The 23,708-nt window shown below is 37.5% G+C and overlaps 2 protein-coding genes across 3 annotated transcripts in view; both read right to left on the reverse strand.

The window, feature by feature from the left end:
* The window catches only part of adcy7 (adenylate cyclase 7), a 140,556-nt gene extending 133,642 nt beyond the window's left edge, over window positions 1–6,914 (reverse strand). Inside the window, exon 1 of one of the 2 annotated variants that reach the window (XM_067997904.1) lies at window positions 6,311–6,914. The gene's annotated coding sequence lies outside the window, so the exon portion shown is untranslated. The remainder of the gene's footprint in view (window positions 1–6,310) is intronic. The other variant, XM_067997906.1, reaches the window with a different exon arrangement.
* A 7,706-nt stretch (window positions 6,915–14,620) lies between these two features.
* The window catches only part of tent4b (terminal nucleotidyltransferase 4B), a 60,300-nt gene continuing 51,212 nt past the window's right edge, over window positions 14,621–23,708 (reverse strand). Inside the window, exons 10-12 of the mRNA XM_067997907.1 lie at window positions 23,371–23,561; window positions 21,449–21,616; window positions 14,621–18,724 (exon numbers count right to left, since the gene is read on the reverse strand). Coding sequence (XP_067854008.1) covers window positions 18,545–18,724; window positions 21,449–21,616; window positions 23,371–23,561 — 539 coding nt within the window. The 3' untranslated portion in view covers window positions 14,621–18,544. The remainder of the gene's footprint in view (window positions 18,725–21,448; window positions 21,617–23,370; window positions 23,562–23,708) is intronic.

Genomic DNA, 23,708 nt, shown 5'->3' on the forward strand with positions numbered 1-23,708 from the left:
AGTGCAAAGAACAACAGTTATGACCAGATTCAATTTAATCAGTATAACTTGTCATTGTGTAATAATATAGTAATCACAAACAAACTACGCTTCCCCACATCAGTGAATCATCTTGATTGACAAACAAAATAACTCCTAATTACCCTCCTGCATTCTCGTTCTGAGCCTGGCCAAAGCTTGGCTTCGCAGCTTCTGTTTAAAAACCTCATTGAATTTGAAGCCTGTGCTGGAACTGACAGACTGCCCATGTCACCATCTCTGTTATTAGCACTGTGATTACAGCTTGCTGGACCACCTAAGAAAGACTTCCCAACACAATATGTTTGAGGTGTTTACCAATTAACATGACAGGCTAGTGAATTATCTATTGGTTACAGTCTTTGAGGAATCAATATCAAAGCTTAACTTATTAGCATCTTAATAACCTTAAATCTCAGTGTCTGTCTCTCATTATCTTAAGTTTTTACAAGCAAAATACATTCACACAACATTTAAAAGTAACTCTTTTTTTCCAAATCCTTTCTGCAGAAAAATGAATAAAAATGTCTGAAATTTGACAATTATTAAGTATGGTATATCAGAGGGATATTCAACTCATTGGATTAACATTTAAAAGGCATCGGCATTAAGTTGCTTCCAACATTAAAGTGATCTTTCAGGCTTCAAACTTTTAAACCAAAAACACTTAAAGCAGCCAAATGCAAATCAAACTTGATCTTTTTCTTTCCAAACAGTCTGCCTTCCATCAGGAGTCAGCAGTTTATCTGGAGTTTTATATCTATTTCAGATATTACAGTCACAGTTCACAGACCTCCTATGTAGATGCTTGGGAAACAATTTCATTTCAAACAGGAGAAAACTTTGCATTCTCCAGAGGAGGTTGCAGTTTCCAAAGAACAGAAGTTGTTTTGTCTTTCAAAACTACAGGTACAGCATTAATGTTGAATGCACAGCTTTGTGTACTTTTATGATGGATCAATCAGCATGTATTTTACTAGCTCTTTTTAACATGCACTCCGACGAGTTTTCATTCTTTTTTATGCTATGAAATGCAATGCCAATACTGCTAAATAATTTGTTAAAAATTCCCTGTTCGAGCTGCCCAGGTAGCTCAGCGAGTTAATCCAGGGAATGCACCAATCCCCAGCTTACAGTGAATTTGATGATTACAGCTAGGGCACGACAGTTGAGTTTTACCAGGATTTTTTTTTTGGGGGGGGGGGGGGGTTGGGGGAAAAGAGAAAAATTCAAGCAACCACTGCTGGAAGTTAGATAAGGGCAGAATCAAGCTTGATTTGTGATGCCCCCCACAACACTGTTGAATGGGTTGCTGATACTTACTGTCAAGGCTTATACATGAAAATTATGCACAGTACAGCAAGGCAAGTAGCAGCCGTGGAATCATATCCTAGCAAGACTCAATGGCTTCAAGAGAGGAAACAAGGGAGAAATTGACACGGTAAAAAAAAATGTACTTGTTATGTTCCTAAACTTTGATCCATCTCTCCCTCACTGTCCCAATCTGAACTGCTTGTTCTTTTGTTTCTCTATTGAGCTCTCTTTCACTTTCTTTATCTGTGGAAATTGTGGTGGTATAAAATTGACTTTCCATCCTATTCATTTTTGTTTCTGTAGTCGTTGACTCTCTTGCCCCACTTGACCTATGGAGACTACTTCAAAACAACCACATCACACGCTGCCCAGAATGCATTAAAATATATTAAAATGTTACCTGCTCACTTCCACAATGAGCAAACTGTGTTCACCTTTAATGAAAATGAAACATGACCTTTTTGCATAATATGTGCTATAAATAAGACACAAAACTACGCCTTGTTGGTTACTATAAAGTAAGCCAAATGAATTGACCTGTAAAACTCACAAGCCTGAGCAATGAGTCATTCAGTGGCTTATTTTTCAGTGAACCACCAAGTCCATCATGTATTCTATATTTATAGAGTTTACTTTATAATTAACATGATGTTTTCATTCAACATTTTCTGCTGTGCTTCGTGGTAAGACTAAAGTTGAAGAGATCAGGAATTAACTGGATAAAGCTACTCAAGTTTTCAATTAACTACGAACAGACTGCTGGATACTGACCAAATTTTCTGAAATAACATTCTCAGCATGTCAGTCTACCCTGAAATCTCCTTATCAGCTACTTGATACTGCAATGGTACAAAGTCATGTTATGCTTAATTATGGTCTGACATAGCATATTCTTAATCTCTTCCTCAATCTAAAGTGAAATCTGAGTTTGAAAACTCATCTTGAATATAATTTAGCTGGAAGAAAAAGAGCTGTAAATTATTTTTATAAAGAATTGTGGTTAACCCTAAAATATGGAGGTCATCTTAACTTCTGATGTCAACAAAATGTGTGCTTCTTAAATCTGCATTAAAAAAGTGCCACAAGTACAAAGCATATCTTCATTTCCATTCATTTCTAAGTAAACTTATGATTACTGAAATTGTAGTGCAGTACTCAAAGGGTTAAACAACTTCCCATTGAGAGCCGCACAGTGACTGCAGCTAAGCTTAAGCGATACTTCAGCCCACATGCAGAAACGTCAGAACTGCATCATTAGATCTGACTTATTTTTTCCCATCCAGTTACAAAGCACACAACCTCACAGCAGATATGTTGGGTTTGAAGCATCGACAAAGAGCAGGTTCTTAGAATTTAATCACCGTCATGTCATACCCTTTAATCATTTAGTTTTACAAGCTTTGCTAATTTAATTCAAACCTTAGCATTACAACCTAGCATTAAAAAATGTGCTCGCAAATTATTGCACATATTTCACTATAAAAGAATAGTACATTGCTTTTTCTCTTTAAAGAAAACTGAAAGCAATCCAAATAAACTTTAGTTAACACTTGTATTTGAAATAGACCTACACATTGTCTAACACAGTACATAATGACTAAAACTCAGACACCATGCATTTTTGATAATATTGGCATACCGTATTTTATCATTGACCAGATTCTCATACGAATATACCTCGGTTTTGAACTAAATAAAAGGAAGCTTGACAAAAAAAATGTGTCTCTACATGTCTCTAAAAAACTGAAACGAGAGCCTTGTAAATTCCATTCAGGTTGCTGTCGTCCGAGTCATCTATAAATTAATAATAGATCTATAATAGATATGCATACCAAACACAGAATTTATCAGTAATCAGTAACAGTACATTGTAGCAACATGTTGGAACTCCAATGTAGTGTGATAGAGTGGAAGTATGTTGGTCTCTGCTCATGGTTTACCACACAGCAAGTTTCTGTTACTACTGTCTGGTAGTCACCAAGTGAAGGCCAGACACTTACTGACAGAAAGTGCATCACTATGGGGCACTATGTCCCACTTGACCTCTGGAGACTACTTAAAAACTGCCTGTCCGCCCGGCAGAGGACTATTACATGACTTAGGGATATCTAAAGAGAGAGAAGAAAGCACATTTTAAGTGATAAAATGCCATCAACTGCAGATTATTTCTCAATACACCTGTAGTAATAATGTCACAATCGTTAACTTTCGTGAGTGAACCAGTAGGTTCCATGGCCTCATATACTTGTTGCCACCTGGACAGATAATTTTTCCTTATAAGTGTGCAACATCATAGGAATAACAATTAGTACTTATGGTGCAACATTAGAATCAAAATGATGTACCAAAATACTTGCATTGAGTAAGAGGATCATGCTCAGCTGTGATGCCAGCCACAGTCAAATAGAAAGCCAATGTTCACTGTTGAAACTGGCACATGAAGATCAGCCTCTTAGCAAGGTACCGATTGACTGCTGCCACCTGTACAACTGTACCCCAGCAAGATTTAATAACTTCAGGAGAGATTTTTTTTTAAATATGTAAACATAAAATTTGATATGATATATAATTAGATAGATAGTAATTTCAAGGCAGTAACAATTATATATGTCTCAAGATTTTTTTTCATTGTGCATTATGTCTATTGAGTCACAAAAACATGACAGCTCATACCCAATCTCTTGCACTTCCAGCATTCTCTATAAAGTCAGGATTTCCCTACTTCCAGTTTTTCAATGCCAAAATGCTGATTTTTGATTAAGATAAAAAAAACTCATTGGTATTTCAAAAAGGAGAAAATTTATTGTGCTTATTATTTGACTCAGTTCAAAAATCTATCAGTATTCTACTTTTTAATATATGTCCTATATGGATTCTACAATATATTATACCAGACATAGAATTTCTTTGTAGTCACAATGCAGTTATCACAACCAATTAATATTCTAGTGTGGATGTGAAGGACATGGACAGCGTTGTCAGGCAATGTCAACAGAAAACTGACGGAAAATTAGTATCACAGTCTGATTTCAAAACTTTAATCTAATATTGTGGTTTATAACATAATCTATATACCTTAATTAGGCAGCCTTGCTCATTCCCATCTATTGTGTGATGTATGTATGATACTTTATCTATTTGCATTCTGCAAGTTATATCTCCATAACCTGCACATTCAATGTCAAATGTGCAGATTTTCTCATAACTTTGCACTTCAATGTCAGACAACCATTGTATTGTGATAGGAGTGATGTGGAATGTCTACAATTATTCACCAATAAGTTCCTCTCCTGTGCAGGCACCAGGCTCCAACAGATCATGGGCCATTTTTCACAAACAGAATCAGGGGTGAGATACATTTTGTATATAAATCAAAATGACAGCTAGTAATTACAAATTACAGACCTAAAACCACATAACCATCTGTAACTCAAAACAACCATCCATTATTCTAAATTTGTACTTCACTAGATTGCAAACTCTGACAAGATCGATGCATTCTCTGATGAATATGCAGTTACCAACAAAAGTCCTGTTCATGTTTAACATCCTCTCCTTTCCCTCCTTCCTCCCAAACGCCAAGAGGTGTTGATTGCAAACAGCTTTTGAGGTCTCCACAACAATGGAAGACCCTTCATCCTCAGACTCAATAATAGCACTTCAATGTTTCTTATGTGCCACAGATAAGGTGATGCAATTTCCATCTGTGGTCAAATCCATGTACTCAATCATTGCCTTTAATTCTGTGAATTGCACAACCACCAAGCTATGATATTTTCCCAAAAGACAACCAAAAACATATCCCTGACCAGAAGGTACACAAAACAGTAGCAAATGAACAAACTGTATGAGCTCTCTTCCTTTTCATATCTTTTTAATTCCCAAAAATGCTTCAAAGACCAGGTGGGTTACTATTTTAGAGTCAATTGAAGTGAAAAGATTTTATTCTAGGAATTTCATTATTGTTTTATTCATAATCCTAAATGTTTTAGGCAAACATCAGTTTAAATGACTTTACCCACAAGAAAGAAAATAACTTGCATTTTATAGCACCTTTCACAACCTGGGGACATCCAAAATCAGTTCCCAACCAATGAAACACATTGTGTGTTTACTTTTACAATGTAGCAAAACAGAGCAGCCAAATTGCACACAGCATGGTCCTACAAGCAGCAATGAAATAAATGGCCAGATAATCTGTTTTTGGTAATGTTGGTAGAGAGATAAATGTTGGCCAGGACATAGAGGGAACTCTCTTGCTCTTCTTCAAATAGTGGCATGGGATTTTGTAGATCCACCTGAGAGGGTACATTGAGCCTTGATTTAATGTCTCATCCAAAAGACAGCACCTCCCTCAGTGCTGCACTGAAGTATCAGCATGGATTTTGTGCTCAAAGTACTGGATTGGAGTTTAAACTCCCAATCTTCTGATTCAAAGGCGAGAGTATTACCACGGAGGAAGGCTGAAACAATAAGGCTGCAAACTGACCAATTTATAACAATTTCTAAAAAAATTACTTCATTTTAGAGTGGACTTTTGCAGATGCCTATAAACATATAATTTATCCGGTTACTACATCTCTGGGCAAAGATGAATTTTTACTTTGGTAAAAAGTTCCCGTATAATTCATGCCTTTATATCTTACAGCCATCTTTAGAAGGCAATCTAGTTAGAACCTAAAACTATTCCAAAATTGTAACTTCTCTTCGTATTTGTGTACTGGTTATTACAACCGATATTAACAATTATATTTATTTTAATTAAATTCTTGCCTGTGCTTTTCCCTGGAGGAGTGTTTCAGCAAAATACATGCAGTTTTTTTTTAAACCAAACGTTTATATCTATCACTTACTACCCTTAATTCATTTTTTACGTGGATTTGTTGATCACCGGATTTGATACTATATCAACTAACGTCCACTGCAACCAAAAACAAAAGGCTATGCAGGGCACATGACATCAAATGTTTAAACTTACCAGCGTCCCAGTTTCAGAAGCGTGATCTTTTTGTTACTGTTTGCCGGTCATAGTAATCAGATTAAAGAGAATGGTTTGAATCCCATTCTATTAAACGGGAATATTTTCCGCTAAATTAACAAAACGCGAGAACTTGCTTTCAGTCTCCCAATGTGGACCTGGTGTCTCTCGCGCAGAAGAAAGTTTGTTTTTTTTTGTCCCTCTTTCTCACTTCCGTTTCACACAACAGCCTGCGTTACCCAACAGGAAAGGTGCATTTTCAGCTGGGCTTAAAATGCGGAAATGAATCTTAGTGCTCGGGTAGTAAGTTTGACGTTTGTGAATATTGTACATCAAACTCTGCCGGTGAACCAGGACAAGCTCGCGCGTCAGGGACACTCGGCGCGGGGCTCAAGTCCCGGCGTCTCGCGCGCCGCTGCTTTGACTTTACCGACAAAGAATTTCTTTCTCTGACGACCTCCTCACTTTAGTGAATGCAATTTATGTAAATTCAGTGTCGGGTAACCTTTTCTCCCTCAGCTGAAGGTAATCTTGTTGGACGGTAGTGTTGCAATGCCCTTGAAGAAGCTGAGGTGCAGGTCCGTACCTGAAAAAGGAGGGAGTGAACCGCTCGTGTGCAGCTGGAAAGGCACAGCTGGAAAGCAGCCAAGTGGTGGGCGGCAGCTTTCCGATTCGGGCTTTCTGCAGCTCGAGGGGCGGGAAGGACGAGCGGCGGCGGCGGCCTTTGTGTGTGTTTTTTTTAATATGCGCACTTTTAGATAACAAACTTCCTCTCTTTTGTTTTGCCGCTACCTTCGTCTGAACAAAACGGAATTGATGCAACCTGGTGCAAACAAAATTTGCGAAAGACTTAGGAGGGAGGGAAGGAAGGGGCTCTGCAATAATCCAGGGCTGAGCAGGCACGGGCTCCACGGAAACCTGACTGCAAACTTGGCATAACGGTGTGCCACTAAACCCTCTGGATAGGTTAGTTGGCAATGCAGGTGAATCATATTGGAAAATAAACATTACGTACACGAACAGTTACCTAACACCGTTTGTTTTAGGTATAACATTCATGGTGAACAATGTTTATTACTCATTCTTGACATTTGTACGGGCTTGGTGACGCCTGTTTTATAGGTAGGATGGAAGTCAAAGGGGCCACTTAACAAATATGTAAATTGTACTATATATTTGAGATGTGGAGATGCCGGTGATGGACTGGGGTTGACAATTGTAAACAATTTTACAACACCAAGTTATAGTCCAACAAATTTATTTTAAATTCCACAAGCTTCCTCCTTCCTCAGGTGAAGGAAGGAGGAAGCCTCCGAAAGCTTGTGGAATTTAAAATAAATTTGTTGGACTATAACTTGGTGTTGTAAAATTGTTTACAATTATATATGAGTGGAGAGGACATTCCCACTCCGCTCCTGCACACACCGAAGTCTGTTAAAGAGCAGTAAACCTTATAACCTTTCATTTCCCAAGTGTGCCTGGCCCAGGATTTTCAACGAGCTTATTAAAAGCGCATTCTTTCTTAGCTCTGCTCTGCAAAAAAAAATGGCTAACTGAAGGTGCTACTTTGCAGAATTTTCTGACTATCCCTTTTTTTAAAATCATGTTTTTGTCAGTATGCTGCTACACTAAGCCAGCATTTAAGCTAAATTACTTGCTATCCAGTAACTGTAAGGACCAGGTCTCTTCAAGCCTTCCTGCTCTCATTCTCAAGGTCAGCTGCGGTCCGCAGATGTTAACCGTACAACATTATATGCCTTTGGAAACTCAAATTAGTCCCAAACCTATGCGGTTCGCCCAGAAGTACCAGAGTGATTAAAGGTGATGTTGATGGCTGATTTCCCCTCTCTAGCTTCAGGACATTGAGATCAAAAGTAGTCTAACGCACAGACCCGCACTTGTTGGCCTGTGTAGCTCAGTGGTAAGAATGTGGAACTCGCTACCACAAGGAGTAGTTGAGGCAAATAGCATAGATGCATTTAAGAGGACGCTAGCTTAGCACATGGGGGAGAAAGGAATAGAAGGGTCTCCTCAAAGGGTTAGCTGAAGTAGGGAGAGAAGAGGCTCCAGTGGAGTGTAAACGTCAGCATAGACCAGTTGGGCCCAATGGCCTGTTTCTGTGCTGTAGTTTCGATGTAACTCGATATCTTCCCACAAGGCAGAAGTATCAGACTGATAAGTCTTTAATTTCCTGGATACAGAAGTAGCGTCCTTGCATATTGCTTACTTGTACGTATCCCTTATCCTGCTGTCAATGAAGGAAACGGATCTCCTTTCTCACCGCGTGCCATATGAAGAGGGAAATGTAAACTTGAATCGTATTACTGATTTTTTCCATCGGAATGATCAGTTTTAATTATTCTGTTTCCAAGTTTGATGAAATTCAGATTTGACAAGAAGGACCCCGTGGGCAATTCGTATAGTCCGTCCAAAGATCTTAGAATCAAGTCAGCAAAACCTTTCATTGTAAACGAGTGATTCTCACACACCCAACAATTTGTTCTGAAGCTCTGAGCTGTCACAGATGTTTTCAGTCAGGTTGGGTCATAAATCCAAAATATCAGATGTCGCATACATATCGAATTATGCTTCTTCTAAACTGGTTGTTGGAACTTTGAACAGGCCTCCGGGAGAGAAATCTACAATGATCCCGAATCATAAATAATGCTGTTAATTGGCTATATTAGTCTGATAGTTTGGAAAACATGTTTGAAATTGTGCTGGAAAGATACACTTGACCATTACACATCTTTAAGTAACTGTCTGTTTGCCAGGCTAGTGTTCTGCTACCATGAGAAACCATCCCCGTGAAACTAATCGATTCCACAATAGGTGAGATGAACGATTGTGAATGATTTTCTTTAGAAGCTTCTGTTAACTTGAAATACAAAAGCAGAAGCCATAGAAATCAATGAGTCTATAGAAATTTCTGGTGTTTCTCGAGGCAATCAAAGCTGGCCGGATTCAAAACCTACATATATATATGTTCTTAAAACCAGTTCCATAGTTACTACATCAACAACTTTATAGAAGAGTCGCATAAGACCAGGGTCACCAGAAGGTAACAGTGACCCAGAAAGTAACGGCAATTGTATTACCACTGCATTAATGCATTTTTATGGTGACTTTTATTCATGCCAATTTTCCTTATGTTAATTTCTAATAGAAAATTAACACGGCTGCTACCAAACCCTTGATCTCCAGTCATCCGGGTTGTGTCCCAGTCGTCTTTCGAGTAGTTTTTGTGAGGCCTGCCTGAGATATATATTTGCCTTGACTCGGCAATGGGTCGAAAAAAAGTGTTAAACAAAAATGAAATAAAGTAACTACATGTGCCAAAACACTAAATTACACACACACACCTTTTCAGAGCCATATTCCAGGAAGGACCCATGAAAATTCTTAAAGGATGGAAGCAAAATGACAGGAGATAGATTGTCTGGTGGTAGCCTGTGCTTTTTAGTTTCTGCCTCCTGTTGATTATATTATTCAATCGTATGCACTAATGGAGGGAGAAACTCCAATTGCCTAGGGTTGCTTGCTAGAGCCGCTCTGTAACACAAACTCACTGTAAGGGCATCAATAGCAGGTTACTTTCCCACGAGGTTGATAATCAATGCACGGCACTGGTAACCCAAGAAAAGAGAGAGACTGGGAAAATAGGCCTAAGCCTATCTTTGAGAGTTCATTATTGCTATATTATGAATATTAACCAGAAAATGAACCCGGAATCATCACGGCCGATGTCCAGTAGCTTTTCAGCCACAAAAGAGAAGCTCAGAGCCAACAGCCATAAAGTACTTGGAGATAATTGGCCCTCCTCTTCCATGAAAGACCCATAAGTTAATGCATAGCAAAACAAGATCTACAAGACAAGGTTGCGATCTGGCAAAAAATGATCAGTGCTTAAAGCTGTCTGTAACAGTGCTACCATAGTTGAGCAACCCTTTCCTCCAACGCGGGGTATTAATTGAGATTGTTTGAACAACATTTAACACGATAACAGTGCTGTATAAAAATGCTAACCATGGTTCGGTTTTGAGGTGCGATTTCCCTAGTTTTTGAGAAATGGAGGTAACGCATGTAATCACATGCATGGAAGCTCTCTGAGTCGATCATCTTTCTAGCGGTAGCGGTTGCTATTAAAGTGATGATGTGGAGATGCCGGAGATGGACTGGGGGTGTACAAATGTAAGGAATCTTACAACACCAAGTTATAGTCCAACAGTTTTATTTGAAAATCACAAGCTTTCGGAGGCTTTCTCCTTCGTCAGGTGAGTGTCGAGATTCATTGAAAATTACTGCATATATAGTCATAGAACAGTGCCTGGTGATTATAGATAGTGCGTGACAATCGAGACATGCACTTCGTGAACATATTGGGTGCTGATGTCAGCCTTGAATTTGGTACTGGATGTTTGCCTTGTTAACTATATAACTAGTACATTTTTCCACAAAAATGAAACATAGATCTATAACCTTGCATCAGTTTATTCTTTATTTAGTTTTATTTGTAGTGGTTAATTCTTCACCTGAACAAATCAACTGATTTTTTAAAAGTGCCATTTTTGAATGACTTGCTGAGATCAAGGATAGATTGAACTGCTCTTGTTCTTTTTGGGATGAGAAAGAAACTGTTTTTTCATATGCTGGCACCCTGGCTTAGGCTAGGATGGACTGGGCCTATTTTGAGAAACGTAATGATCACAAAAGAGAAATAACCATTTCAAATGTTCATTGGAAGCTCTTGGAAAAAGATCCAAACAGTGCAATAGGAATCGACATCGCACTTGAAGACACAGGCCATATATTAAGAATCACTATCCTGGGCTGGAAAAACGTCAAAGGTTTAGCGCAATATTTAAACCCCAAGAATATCTCATTTGAATTTCTTGCAAAAAAAATACACGCAATTTTAGCATCTTTGTCTTAGTAAGGTCACCACAGTCAAGCTCCAAAGCAGGGAGGAATATGTAAGAAAATGTCAAGATTGTCATAAATGTGTCTCTGTATTGACGTGACTTATCAAGCCGTATGTAGAATTGTTGTCCAATAGAAAGATCCAACAGTGCCTGCCGACAGCGATTTTGCCATATGCACTAATAGTGGTAAAAAAATACCTTACACACAACGCAGATAAAAATACTTCATCTGTATATTAACTTCACAAACATCTGCCATCATTTGGTGCAAAACTTTGCCGTCTTTATTTCACCAAAGTTTAAAATTCTGGAATTAATTTATCAGATACAACCTATCTTAGTTCAGTTTCTAAGTTATTGTCCAGCAGTTGCCAAGGTACTGACTTCATCAGTGATTGCTGACAATGTTGACTTGTACAAGAGGTCAAATCCACCACCGCTGTCCATCCAGAATGATTGGATGCTGCATGCCCTTTGCCATGATATCCCCATTGGAGCTGCTGGTTATTGGTTGGGTTTGCTGTCTTCTGCTGGCTGAGACCAGTTATTTCGATTAGTTGAGCTGACAGCTCCCCTCTCCATACAGTGCTGTTTCCATGGTGTTGAAGGCTGGCATTTTCACCCCTGTTTCATACCATTTTATCAGATTACCTCCTTAGTTACTGCTTATTGATCGAAAGACACACATAATAGGCTGTCCATCTTTTTTTTTTACCAACAATGCACAAAAAGATTAAAGTCCATATGCATACACTGTGCGAATGAGTATAGACATGCTCAACAATGGCATCTGTTACTCATTTTTATTTACTAATCAAAAATGCAATTAGCACATCTGGATTCTCAATTAGCCACATGTGGTTAGTGGCAAATGTATTGGACAACACTCACGTAGAGGATATCCGTGAAAAAGAATGTAATAAGATAATCAGTCTCTGCATATCTGATAGGAAAGAAAAGCTGGGGCCTCCTAGAAGATTCAATTATTTCACATTTATCCTTACCATTACTTTTACTCAGGTTCATTTTTGTTGATCATCCCTGGTTTTAGGTCTTTCACTGCCTTCTCAACTACACCCCAGCACATTCTTCCACTAAAATTAAAAGTAGCTATATAACCTTGCACTAGTTTATCCTTCTATATTTAATGTTATTTTAACTTCCTACAAGTTCATTAATTCTTCAATTTTAATTAACAGTATGCACAGTTCTTGAGAAAACAGACCTTCTGTGCATTAAATGTCATTATCTCCATGCCTAGTGTGGCTTGTGGCTGCAGTTTTGACATCAAAGCTAAAGAATTAGCTAGGAAATTACAGTAAATAGTGAATTAACTAAATTTTACTTTTGAGCACTGCATGTTTCCTGCATATACATACCAAAATTCTTCAGGTGCACTAAGAAGCAACATTGAATTTTGTTCAAAAAATGGTAAAAAGCATTCAAAGATGAGATTCCTCCCAACCAAAAAGATGAGGATGCCTGTTCTCCGAAACTAAACAAGCCACAATTTTGTCAGCTTATTAATTACGGAGAAAATTGCTCAATTTTTTCAGTCAGGTATTTCAAATCCTTGTTGGTACTAACAATTAGAATTAGAAAAACTGTGACAAGAATGCAGTTTGAAAAAAATATCAGCCAACATATGAACCTAGAAAAGGAAGAACATTTTTTTAAAAAGCTGGTCAACCAAGCCTGTTCTATACTGTCTTGGTGAAACTTATGCACACAGTAATCCCCATCTGCACCGCCCCTCTCCCACCAACCAGACACCCAAGCTTCCGGGAGAGGCAAAAACCAGAAAAAAACGTAAGCCAATTTAGGAAATAATCCTGGAAAATTCCTCTGACCCCCAAAGGTGCTTAAACAAGTTCCAGGAGACCACAGTGACTGGGAGACACATCCCCCACCTGCCTTATATGCGCAGTTATGTTGGCTACACTCAGGAACTCATCCAGCTCCCTTTTGAATGTTAGCAGCAAATCCACACTCAATGTACTTGCCGGCAACTTGTTCCATAGGCTGGCAATTCTCTGGAAATAGAAGCTCCTCCTTACATCTAACCTAGTTCTATGCTTGTGTAACTTACATTCACATCCCTTTGAACATAGCTGTTGACTTCAACTATAAATGCAGCAATATATATATTTTTAAATTATAAATATGTAACTGGGTTATCTTTTTTACCCCTACGCACACCCCTTAGCATCTGGTTCATGTTTCTCAAATCTTTTTCCTATGCCTCCTGACTAACTACAGTTAGATCCTACTTCTCTCAATACTTAATTCACCACTGCAATGCATTTTTCCATCACTATTTCAAAATTAAGTATCAGGGAGACCCAATTTCAAGCCCAGGTCTAGTCTAGTCAGTGCCAAATAGTACCAGAAAAAAAAATAGAATTGATTAAACCCCTTCAGAGCTGGGAAAACACAGTAGATCCTCCAAGATATCCCTTGTTTTATGCATCATTCTATCTGTATCTCCCACAATTACCCTAAATTTGCAAATCTTAACCTGCTAAATCAGGCCTACTGCTGCTCCTATTTATGTTCTTCAATCCCCTCCACAACTGGAGTTTTGATCCCACTCTTAATATCCGAGCAACTACCCATGTTCAACATCAATCTTGTCCGCATTTTTCCAGTTTTTATGATGACCTGAGCCTCAATAATCATATATTGTGTGGATTTGTGGGGCTCCCTTCCCAACTGTTCCAACAAATTCATGTATCATCATACACAAATGTGTTTATGGCAATTATGTTTGATTTTATATATTTAACAGTGAAGTTATCAAGTACATCAACTGTCAGGTAATCACAACAGATCAGGAAGCATTATAGCAAATGGACTGTTTGGCCCAGAAAGGGAGATGTCGTTTGCAGTAGTATAAAACGATAAAGACAAAGGTTTCCTACCCTTTTAAAAATTTAGTCTTTGACTCAGCCAGACCAGATTAAGTATTTGGATTCATTGGCCTCGTTGAAAAGAAACTGTTGCCAAGAATATAATTTAGAACTGTGCACCAGACAAGAAAAACAACAAAGGATTTATAGTTCTCAGAAGTATGTGCTTTCTCAGTCATAACTCTGCATTCAAGGAAACAGTTAATTTTCCAATGAATCTACCCTGCACCAATGAGCTTCATAAAATTACATTAAGAAAATGAAAGCATTATTTTCATATTTTAAACATTCCTGCCGATATCCGTTTCCAGCTGCGTATCACTGATCTTAAACTACAAACATTTTTAATGCAATTTTTTTATTGACACATCTTCTTACACTGAAATGGTCTGGAATCTCAAATAATTGTGTATTTGAATTGCCTGATGAAAGTCCCTATGCAGTTAGTTTTAAAAAAATAAAATGCTTAAAACAGCTAGTCATGGACATGGGAAGACAATTTATTTTATTAGCAATTACATGTAAACTCCTGATTTAACAGGAGACTTCCTGGGAGAACCAATCACAAGACTGCAACTCTTTTTTTTTAAAATCAGAACAATGCTTGCTAGGACAGACAATGCAGACCTAAAAATGTAACAATGGAAATATCAACAAAAATTAAATCAGCAATTTAAAAGTTACTGGGAGTCAAGGTCCAACAGTTGAGGCTGGGCATATTCAATATAATAATAGGTCCATTTATTGTATGTTAACAGTTTTAACTGGCAGTTGGACAGAAGTAAAAGCACAAATGAAAGTGGAACCAGCAGAGCAAAATAATCAGTACACTAAAGAAGAAATCAGTGGGGGGGAAAAATTATTGTTGCCAACCAGGTGAACAGTTTTAGCGAGTCATCAGAAAAGGAAAATAAACCATTGAAATACAATTGTTTCAAGAAAAATGTCATATGATGTGCATTAAAAGTTAACAGTTATAGAGGCAATTCAAAATAAGAAAAAATAAACTGCAAATTCTGGAAATACACAGCTAATTTATCAACATCTATAAAGAGAAAAGATGGTTCAACACTTTGGATGTAGAACCTTAATTAGAACTCCAGTTCTGAAGAAGGGTTTACATTACAAACATCAACTCATCTTTTCTCTTTACAGATGCTGACAGATCTGCTATGTATTCCCAGCAATTTCTGCAGAGGCAGTACAGTTCATTTTACACAAAAGTTATACATCCTAAGTTACAGCACATAAATTAAGGGTTCATTTTGTCATAATTGCAATAATTTTATCGAAGACTCAAACCTGGTAAAACAAATTGTGTACAATATTGTATACGTGTAAGTTGATGTGACCAAGCAAACCTAATACAAGATACAGATAAGAAACCACAAATTGCCAAGCGGAGAAAACAGGTCAACTGTTAGAGTCACTGATGTTTTAAACTTTGCAAGTTTTATACTTTTTATGAATGACTATAAAAAAGTTTAAGGCAAACCATATAAACCTCTATGTTTGATTTTTGCATTTTCAGAAGTATGTGTACATTGCTTCAAGGATGTTGTGCTGTCTCAGAAACAGAGGTTCATTTATCACTTAACAAAACGAATCATTTAATATAACTAGCAAAATTCCTAAAATGCTGGCAAAGATTCCCAATGGAATCTATCATTTCCAACTACTGCCCCATCTATTATGGCATTTCATCATAGTTGTTAGTTATTTGGTATGCATCTATTTTAAGATCCCTTTTATATCACTGTCAGGTTACAAGCTGTGAATGTACAAACTGCTGCAGAACACCTTAAATGCCAAGCATTAAATAGTCAAATTTTATCTGAAAATTGTGAAATATTACTGCCTATGACATAAATTGCACAACTATCTGCAATTTAATCAAAATTTCCATCCACTCCTAAATAGATTTTTTTTTATTTACTTCCATCTGTTATACAGTACCAATTTGGTTAAAAATGAATTAGCAGCATATACTGAAGCAATATAACTATCAATTTACTACATGTAGTAAATAAGTCTAAAAAATGCATTCTTCAATGTAAATATATCTAATCAGTAAAATAAAGATTAACTTGGAATATCAACTTGGCATGAAACCTCTACCTGTCTAATAAGATCTACTGCAATCCAAAAGTTATTGGATAGTAGTTTTCTTGTACTGCTGATGTATGTTTACTAACACAAAAGTTCCTAGCATTTTAAATCTAAAGATATTTGTTACAGCTTTGAGATCAATACCTACACTAGTGCAGTCTTAGTTAAAATATTTTTTGATTTTATGATCACCGGTAATGATTCAACATGTGGATATTTACAGTAAAAGTTCTGCATCAACTCTTAGGTCTTCACAGGAAATCTGAAGCAATCATGTAATTTTTTTAAGAAGTGTAAATGGTGAGTTTATGTAGAAGAATCAATGTTGTAGCATTGGCACCTTCATTGTATATTTGCCAAAAGCTGAAGTGGGACACTATTCATTGAATGGGGTAAACATCAGTTTGACCATTTAGATGCTGGTAATATGCCGATTATGAAGCCGGTTGAGAGAGTCACCTGCTTGTGAATCAGACTGATTGTAAAGTTGGCTGTAAAAAAAAAACTCATATTGCTGAGCTGGACAAATGGTTGGAAGCATCCTGACAGGGAAAGTTGTTCTTCAGAGGCATACAGTTAATTAAATGTCAGGAGGGGCGGGGGGCTGGCAATTATCAAGGACCTCTGAAAGGATCCTTGTTCCATCCCAAACAATACCTATTGTAATGAATAGATTTCTATTATCCTACACGTGGTATATTATCCATCAATTGTCAATTTAGTATTTTTTTTTGCATCTTGTGGAAACCAATTACAAAATTTTTTAAAGAAATAAAGCAAAAAGGAGAGAACATTTGATTTTTCCACCCCAATTGGTTTTATTCAGTTTGCATTTTTTGATTATTCTTCCCTAGAGCGTTAGTAACCAAGTCCATGCCTTTCCAGGTGCAGTCCCCATCATCACCATGGGAAGTTTGATGTTTCTGGTATTGATTTTAAAAAGTCAAATTTATCCACAGTTAAAAGAAAAATTGTACTGTGAACCTTTTCCAGTAATGTTTCAGTTTACATAGTGTGTAAATGCAGATGTCACGAGATAACACTTACTGGGTTTTAGACTATTGAATGATATTTGGTCATGATTTTGTGTATGAGGAAGAATTAAAGACAGAAGTATACCAGGATTGAAGGGCTCAACAAACAGATATGCATGCATAAAAGTTCAAGGAACAAAAGTGGTATCTATTAGAACAGAATGCTGGGAGGTTACGGTCTACAGAAATTAAGTGTAATTTGTTCTTAGACTTCAACTTAAAACTTGTACTATTACAACATAGAAAAGCCAGAAATTGGGACACAAACAGATTTATGCTGCCAGATCTATAAGGATGTATTTAGAAGGAAATTTGTGATCACTCCATTTGGTAAAATACAATATGAATATTTACGATTACACCTGAGACAAGGAAATGTTAAAACTTCCTTCAAAATATTTGATAGGAACAATTCTGTTCCTACAGCATCTTTAACAGTTGTACAAATGTCTACATGCTGCATACAGAATTAAACAGTATTAAAAATGTTGTGTTTCACTTTTCCAGATGCCATGTGCTACTTAAAGCCATTAAACTTAGTGTATTTCAACAGCTGCTGGAGCAATATCTTCTACTTCAAAAACCAATAAATGAATCTGGAAGTTGCTACATGGATAAGTATTAGTAAAGAACTTTTAAGCTTACCATATATAGCCTTCTTTCCATTCTATAAGCAGTGTCAGATAACATCCTTGGGATCCCTTAAATTACCAAGTAATACTGAAAATTTCAATTTTAAATTTAAATTGCAATGACATGTAAAAACTGTTACCCAAAAAACACACAAAGGTTACCAATGCAAATACTGTACTAATACAATCTTTTCTGTATATACACAATAAAAATGTCAGTATATGCAAAAATAATTTTAAAATCGTGCACAAAGTATACATTTCATTGTAACATTTAAATTTCCCTTGCAAAGAAAGCAATGGAAATTTTGCTTTTCAATAATTTTAAGATCCTCCAACACTCTTTTCTGATCAACTTCCTTTACATCTTAAACCCCGGGGGAAGGGTGTTTATGTGCATCGATTCCATCTTCAAAGTCTGCTCCACTGCAGCTTATGGCCCATCTAAAAAGGGAAGCAATGTTTGTGACAACCACTGTAACCCATGATCATTTTTATGGCAATCTGGAAAAAAAAAATCAAAATCCATACTCCTAGGAAAGTCTGAGCAGATCCCATCTAGCGCTACCAGTCTTCTGTAGCTTATGGAATCACTGCAGGAATTTACTTTAACCAAGTCAAAAACGGACTATCGACACAAGTCTGCTGAGGCAGTGTCTCGCTTGTGCTTCCTCTTTTTGCTAGAAAAGTACTGTTGATTTGGGTGGTTGCCTGGATTCTGTTTGTTTGATACACTTCCAACATGGCTGGCATTCTGTTGTCCTTGGAAGCCTTTGATAGATGAACGAAAGAGTCTTGCTGCACCATGCTGGAACAAAACAATATCTTCAATCAACAAAACATTATCCCATTAGCTGAAAATATCTTGCATCAGTATTACAAAATTGCTGAAACAGAAAATGGGATTCTTGAAACTTAAATGATATTGCCTACTGCACCTTGACTAAGTCCATATGTTATGTAATACAATTAAGGATATTTTGCCACTACATTACAACAGTGACAACAATTCAAAAGTACTTCATTGGCCGTGAAGTGTTTTAGACATCCTGAGTTTGTAGAAAGCACGATATAAATGCAAGTTCTTTCTTATTAGTCCTTTAATTCTGTATACAGGTACAAATTTCTACACTCATCATCTCCCTTTTCCTGCCCCCAATCCTTTTAGGACTGAATTATTACCCAGTCATTTCATAACCAGTGCGAGAACGTGTTTAATAAATGCTTTTAAAAAAAAAACAAAATTTTCCTTTTATGTGCTACAAACTTTTATTACTTGATTTTGTCAGATTCAAGTGTATGTGTCAGTATTTCTATTAAGTGAAGTGCTTTTTAAAAACACAGTCCATCAGTAATGGGTGCAAAAACTATCAGAAAAATGAAGACGTGCTATATCTCCATATATAATTTGTATTTAATGTTTTGCACCTGAAAGTCAAAATTCCCAAACTCCTCCTCCATTATAAACTGGTTCCTACAAACTCCCTCCCCTGTCCCCAACATCCTCACATCTGACACCAGTTGTGAGGAGCTTAGGAACTTGTCTCTAAAATTGTGGCTATCTGCTGCCTCGGCCTCCTCTACTCTCTCTGTCTTCCATGACCACTCAACTTTCAAAAACCTGATCAGTTAACACCCTGATCCTAGTGTTCCTATTGCCGACCTCCATTGGCTCCCCACGCCTAGCATATGGACTTGAAAATCCTCATCCTCAAACTCATCCATGGCTTTGCCCCTCGCCAACTTTGCAATCTCCTGCAAATCTACATCTCTGCCCAAACCCTCCATCTTTAAAACGCTGGTCTACTTTCCTTCACTATCATTGGTGGCAGAGCTTTCAGCCACGCTTCCACGCTCTGGGATGCCCTCCCTAAATCTGTAGCTTGCTATATTACTCCCCTCCTCTAAAGTTCTCCTTCAAAATCGACCTTTCAACAGTGCTTTGTCACTTCCTCTCTACCTTCCTAATCAAGTTTTCTCCCAAATTGAGAAGTGCCATTAAAGATATTGGCCTAGAATTTTTTGGAGACTTGCGCCATTACATCATAGGGATTCTTGAACCGTGCAAAAGAAAGAAAATTATGGAGGAAGTCTGATCTTGATATGTTAAGAATGCTTGCATTAAAAAAGAGCACTACAATGTAAACAATTTATGTTTTAGTCTTCATTCCAGCAGCCATTATATATTGTAGGGAACTGATTTTGTTTTAACTAGGATAAGAGAGGCCCTCTCAATCTAGGGACAATGGGGGAGATTTTGAACTGCTGGCTGCTTATTTCTCACCTGAAAAATGGACGCGAGGCAGTTGAAAATCCAGAGGGGGCCTTTGGCCGAAACATGTTTTTGAGGAGAACTTTTGTGGTGCCAGGAGGAACAAGAAAGCCCCAGATTATTTTTTTCTTTATCGGCCCTAGGTTTTTTCACTGCTGTTTTGCCTCTCCCAGATTACATGGCTGCAGGGGTGGGGAGGTGTCTAGTCATGATGCTCCAGCTATTTTGGTGTGGGGGACAGGTTTGATGGACCAGCTGGTCTTATCCTGTCCGTCAACTTCATATAAATATTTTAATACGTGCTAGGTAACAATGCAAAGTGCATTTAACCATCTATTTCACATGGAAAAAGTCTTCGGCTTTCTGACTCCACAATAAAGAATGATTTGGAGGAGACTGTCACCAGGGCAAGAAGAGCTATGTTCGCTGCCAAGTAACACTAAAGCTTAGGGCGGTGAGATGTGAGCGCAGGGCGGTGTGATGTGAACTATTTGCTTGCAAGGACGGTAAACGCGGTCACTGACTGGTTGGGCCAAATGGCCTGTTTCTGTGGAGAGTTAAAAATGGAAGCATAGGAGAGTACTTTTTATTCAAAGTACATCTCTAGTATTTATGTAGAAAAAATATTTTTAAAAATGCATGAATCTTCCTATCCCAATGGAGATCTGCCATTTCCAGTCTCTTCATACACCACAACTAAATGTCAATGATGCGAGAAACCACTGGCATTTCAGAATGCCAGTCATTTCAATGGGTGCCTTGACTTCAAACTGGCCTAAGAGGTGACTTGGAGATACCTGACCCCAGCAAAACATGCAAGTGGAAAAGTACACAGCAATGAGTGTAAGCAGATGAGATAAAAGAACTAACATGTCAGTTCATAAAAAGGGAAGACCACATAAGCAATGTCAAAATGACTACATCCACATTCATTTTCCTGTTGTCTCAATTGTTCATACTGGAAAGAACATATAGTTCTATTACTAGTTCTTGTAAAACGATTGTTAGTAAAGAGAACCATTCCTTTAAATTTCCACGGAAATTGTTTTTTTGGGGGGGGGAGGGGCGGTTGAGAAAAGAGAGGGGAAGTGGGCAATGGTGGGGATGGAGGAGTGGTGAAGACCAGTTAGGTTAGGTTATGAAGCAAGTTTCATCCAACACTGGCTACAGCATGAATTGGTGCAGATCGAGTCCTGAAAGTGGACTCTACTTGGAGCTAAACCACACCAGTAGGAGACCACAAAATGAATAAGTGCAAACCTGGGCTTTAGTATTGTTGCTTGTTGAATTGCTTGATGAACTATGTTGCATTTTCAAACTTGGCAGTGAAGATGATTCTGCTGCTGACTCTTGTGGCACTGATCTGTTAGTATTGGACTGGTGACTGCCAGACTGTTTGGAGGTTTTGCAAGGTGTTCCATCAGAATCCTAGATGTAAAAATATATGAATTACATTTAGAAATGCACAAACACCAGCAAACAAAAGTACAGGGACTTGCATTAGATAGAAATGTTGACACCCATTATGAAGGATGTCATTTCTTATAGGTCATGCCAGCCAAAATAAAACTAACTAACTTTCTCCAAACCATAATCTCAAACTTACTGTGAAAGCATATTTATACTGCGTTTAGATTGCTTCATCAGTAAAACAAGAAATGTAGGAAACAATAACTTATTTTTTCAGAAAGATATTATCTATAGACTAGATATTACAGTGGGTAAGTACAATTTCCATTTTGTTTGTGTGAACCAGGTTTGAATTCTGCCCACATTGATAAGACCAGTAAGAGTCCTGTACCCACAATTCAATACAAACTAGAAATCTTATTGAAAACCAGAAATATGGCAGGTGTTGAAAAGAGAGAGAAATTAACAGTGTTGCAGTTGGGAAGAGAACTATTCATATGCCCGTTCGATCTAACCTGGAGTGAGTGCTTGAAGCTAACACTGGGTGCCTTAACCAATATTACTAAAACAGAAAACAACCCACCCCACTGCTTTCTATGATTCCACATTAATCTTTAATGAAACCATTATAAATGGAAGATGAATCAATGTCAGGATCATCGATCTGTATTTTAAATAAATGACGCAAGCACAATTTACCCAAGCCAAACTAAAGGCATTTTTCTGTAGAGTCAAATGGCATTTCCCCCACTTGCATTTAAAAATCAATGCTGACTGACTATCCCAACTAAGTAAAGCAAAGAAAATAAACATTGACCAGAGTAAGCCATTGGAAGGCTCTGGGTGAACTGAGATAATGTACAGTTCAAGTCTTTAAATCACTGGAATTCCATGAAAATGAATGTTACTCAGTTCTTCAGCTTTTTAAAAATACATAAAATTGTACTTAGCACATTTAGAGAGAAAACAAAATGGGTTTTTGACAATTAAAATCCACTGAAAATGTGTTTCAATTCAATCGGACAATTAATTAGTGAAAAATAGTAACACAATGACAACTCAAAATTTTATATTTAAATTTCACTAGTCATTGGAAGGCACTCCCAAAAGTGTCCCTACAACCCTAGTAAACCATTTATCCAAACAGTACAGAAAACCCCATCTTTCAGATGAACAAATAATTTGGACAATTAATTTCAATGCTGCACTACATTAAATGATACTAATTCAGCACAAATTAATGTACAATACAGTACAATAGTTTTGCACACAACAGAGATCCAGCCAATTTGGTAAACCAGTTAATTGCAATAAATGGTGCTTTGGTAAATGGCTCCAATTGTAGCCACTGTGCTGGATTTGAAACTGTTTGGCCAATGTGTTTGAGTTCCAGAAGGTCAATTCCTCAAGGTTGCAGGAAAAATGGCTGAGAGAAGTTAATCAGTTCTCAGCCATGATGCACAACATTCCAAATCAAGCGTGGAAGAATAACCTCAGAACTAGATCAGTGGAGAAATAACCTCCAAAGTACATTAACGATCAGAGTGGTGCTGACAGATATCCAGGTGGAACCCATTACTTGTACAGATACACTTTCTATTGTTTTTACATATTAAAAACGAACCTACAGCAGTTACTTTTCCTTCTTAATCCCTTTAATCATACTTGTACTACAAGCTAGATCTAAAAGGAAACATTTACATTAAGGGGAAGTAGAATACTTTTCTCTACAAAGGACACCTAGACATACAGCTAACAGTTTGGTTACTTACAACATCACTTGAACTGGATAAGGTGGACGATGCAGAGGACAATGGACCAGATGATGAATTAGAAGAGTGTTTACTAAGACATGTTTCAGAGGTCTTACTTCTGGGCTGGCCTATAACTGCACACTCTTCTGAAACATTGTTGTTGCATTTATCCAGCTGTTGTGGGCCAACTAGCAAAGTTACATCATTTCCTAAGGAAGAAGGAGAAAAACGTTTGCTTACTGCAGTAACCGTCTTTCTCTTTATGACAATTTTATGAACATCCATTTATAGTTATTCACTGAACAATGTAGCCACAAAGTTCTCATTTCATCAGCATCCAAGAAATCACTATCCGC

This window comes from Heptranchias perlo, chromosome 16, assembly GCF_035084215.1.
Source record: "Heptranchias perlo isolate sHepPer1 chromosome 16, sHepPer1.hap1, whole genome shotgun sequence".
In the NCBI taxonomy this organism is placed as follows: domain Eukaryota; kingdom Metazoa; phylum Chordata; class Chondrichthyes; order Hexanchiformes; family Hexanchidae; genus Heptranchias; species Heptranchias perlo.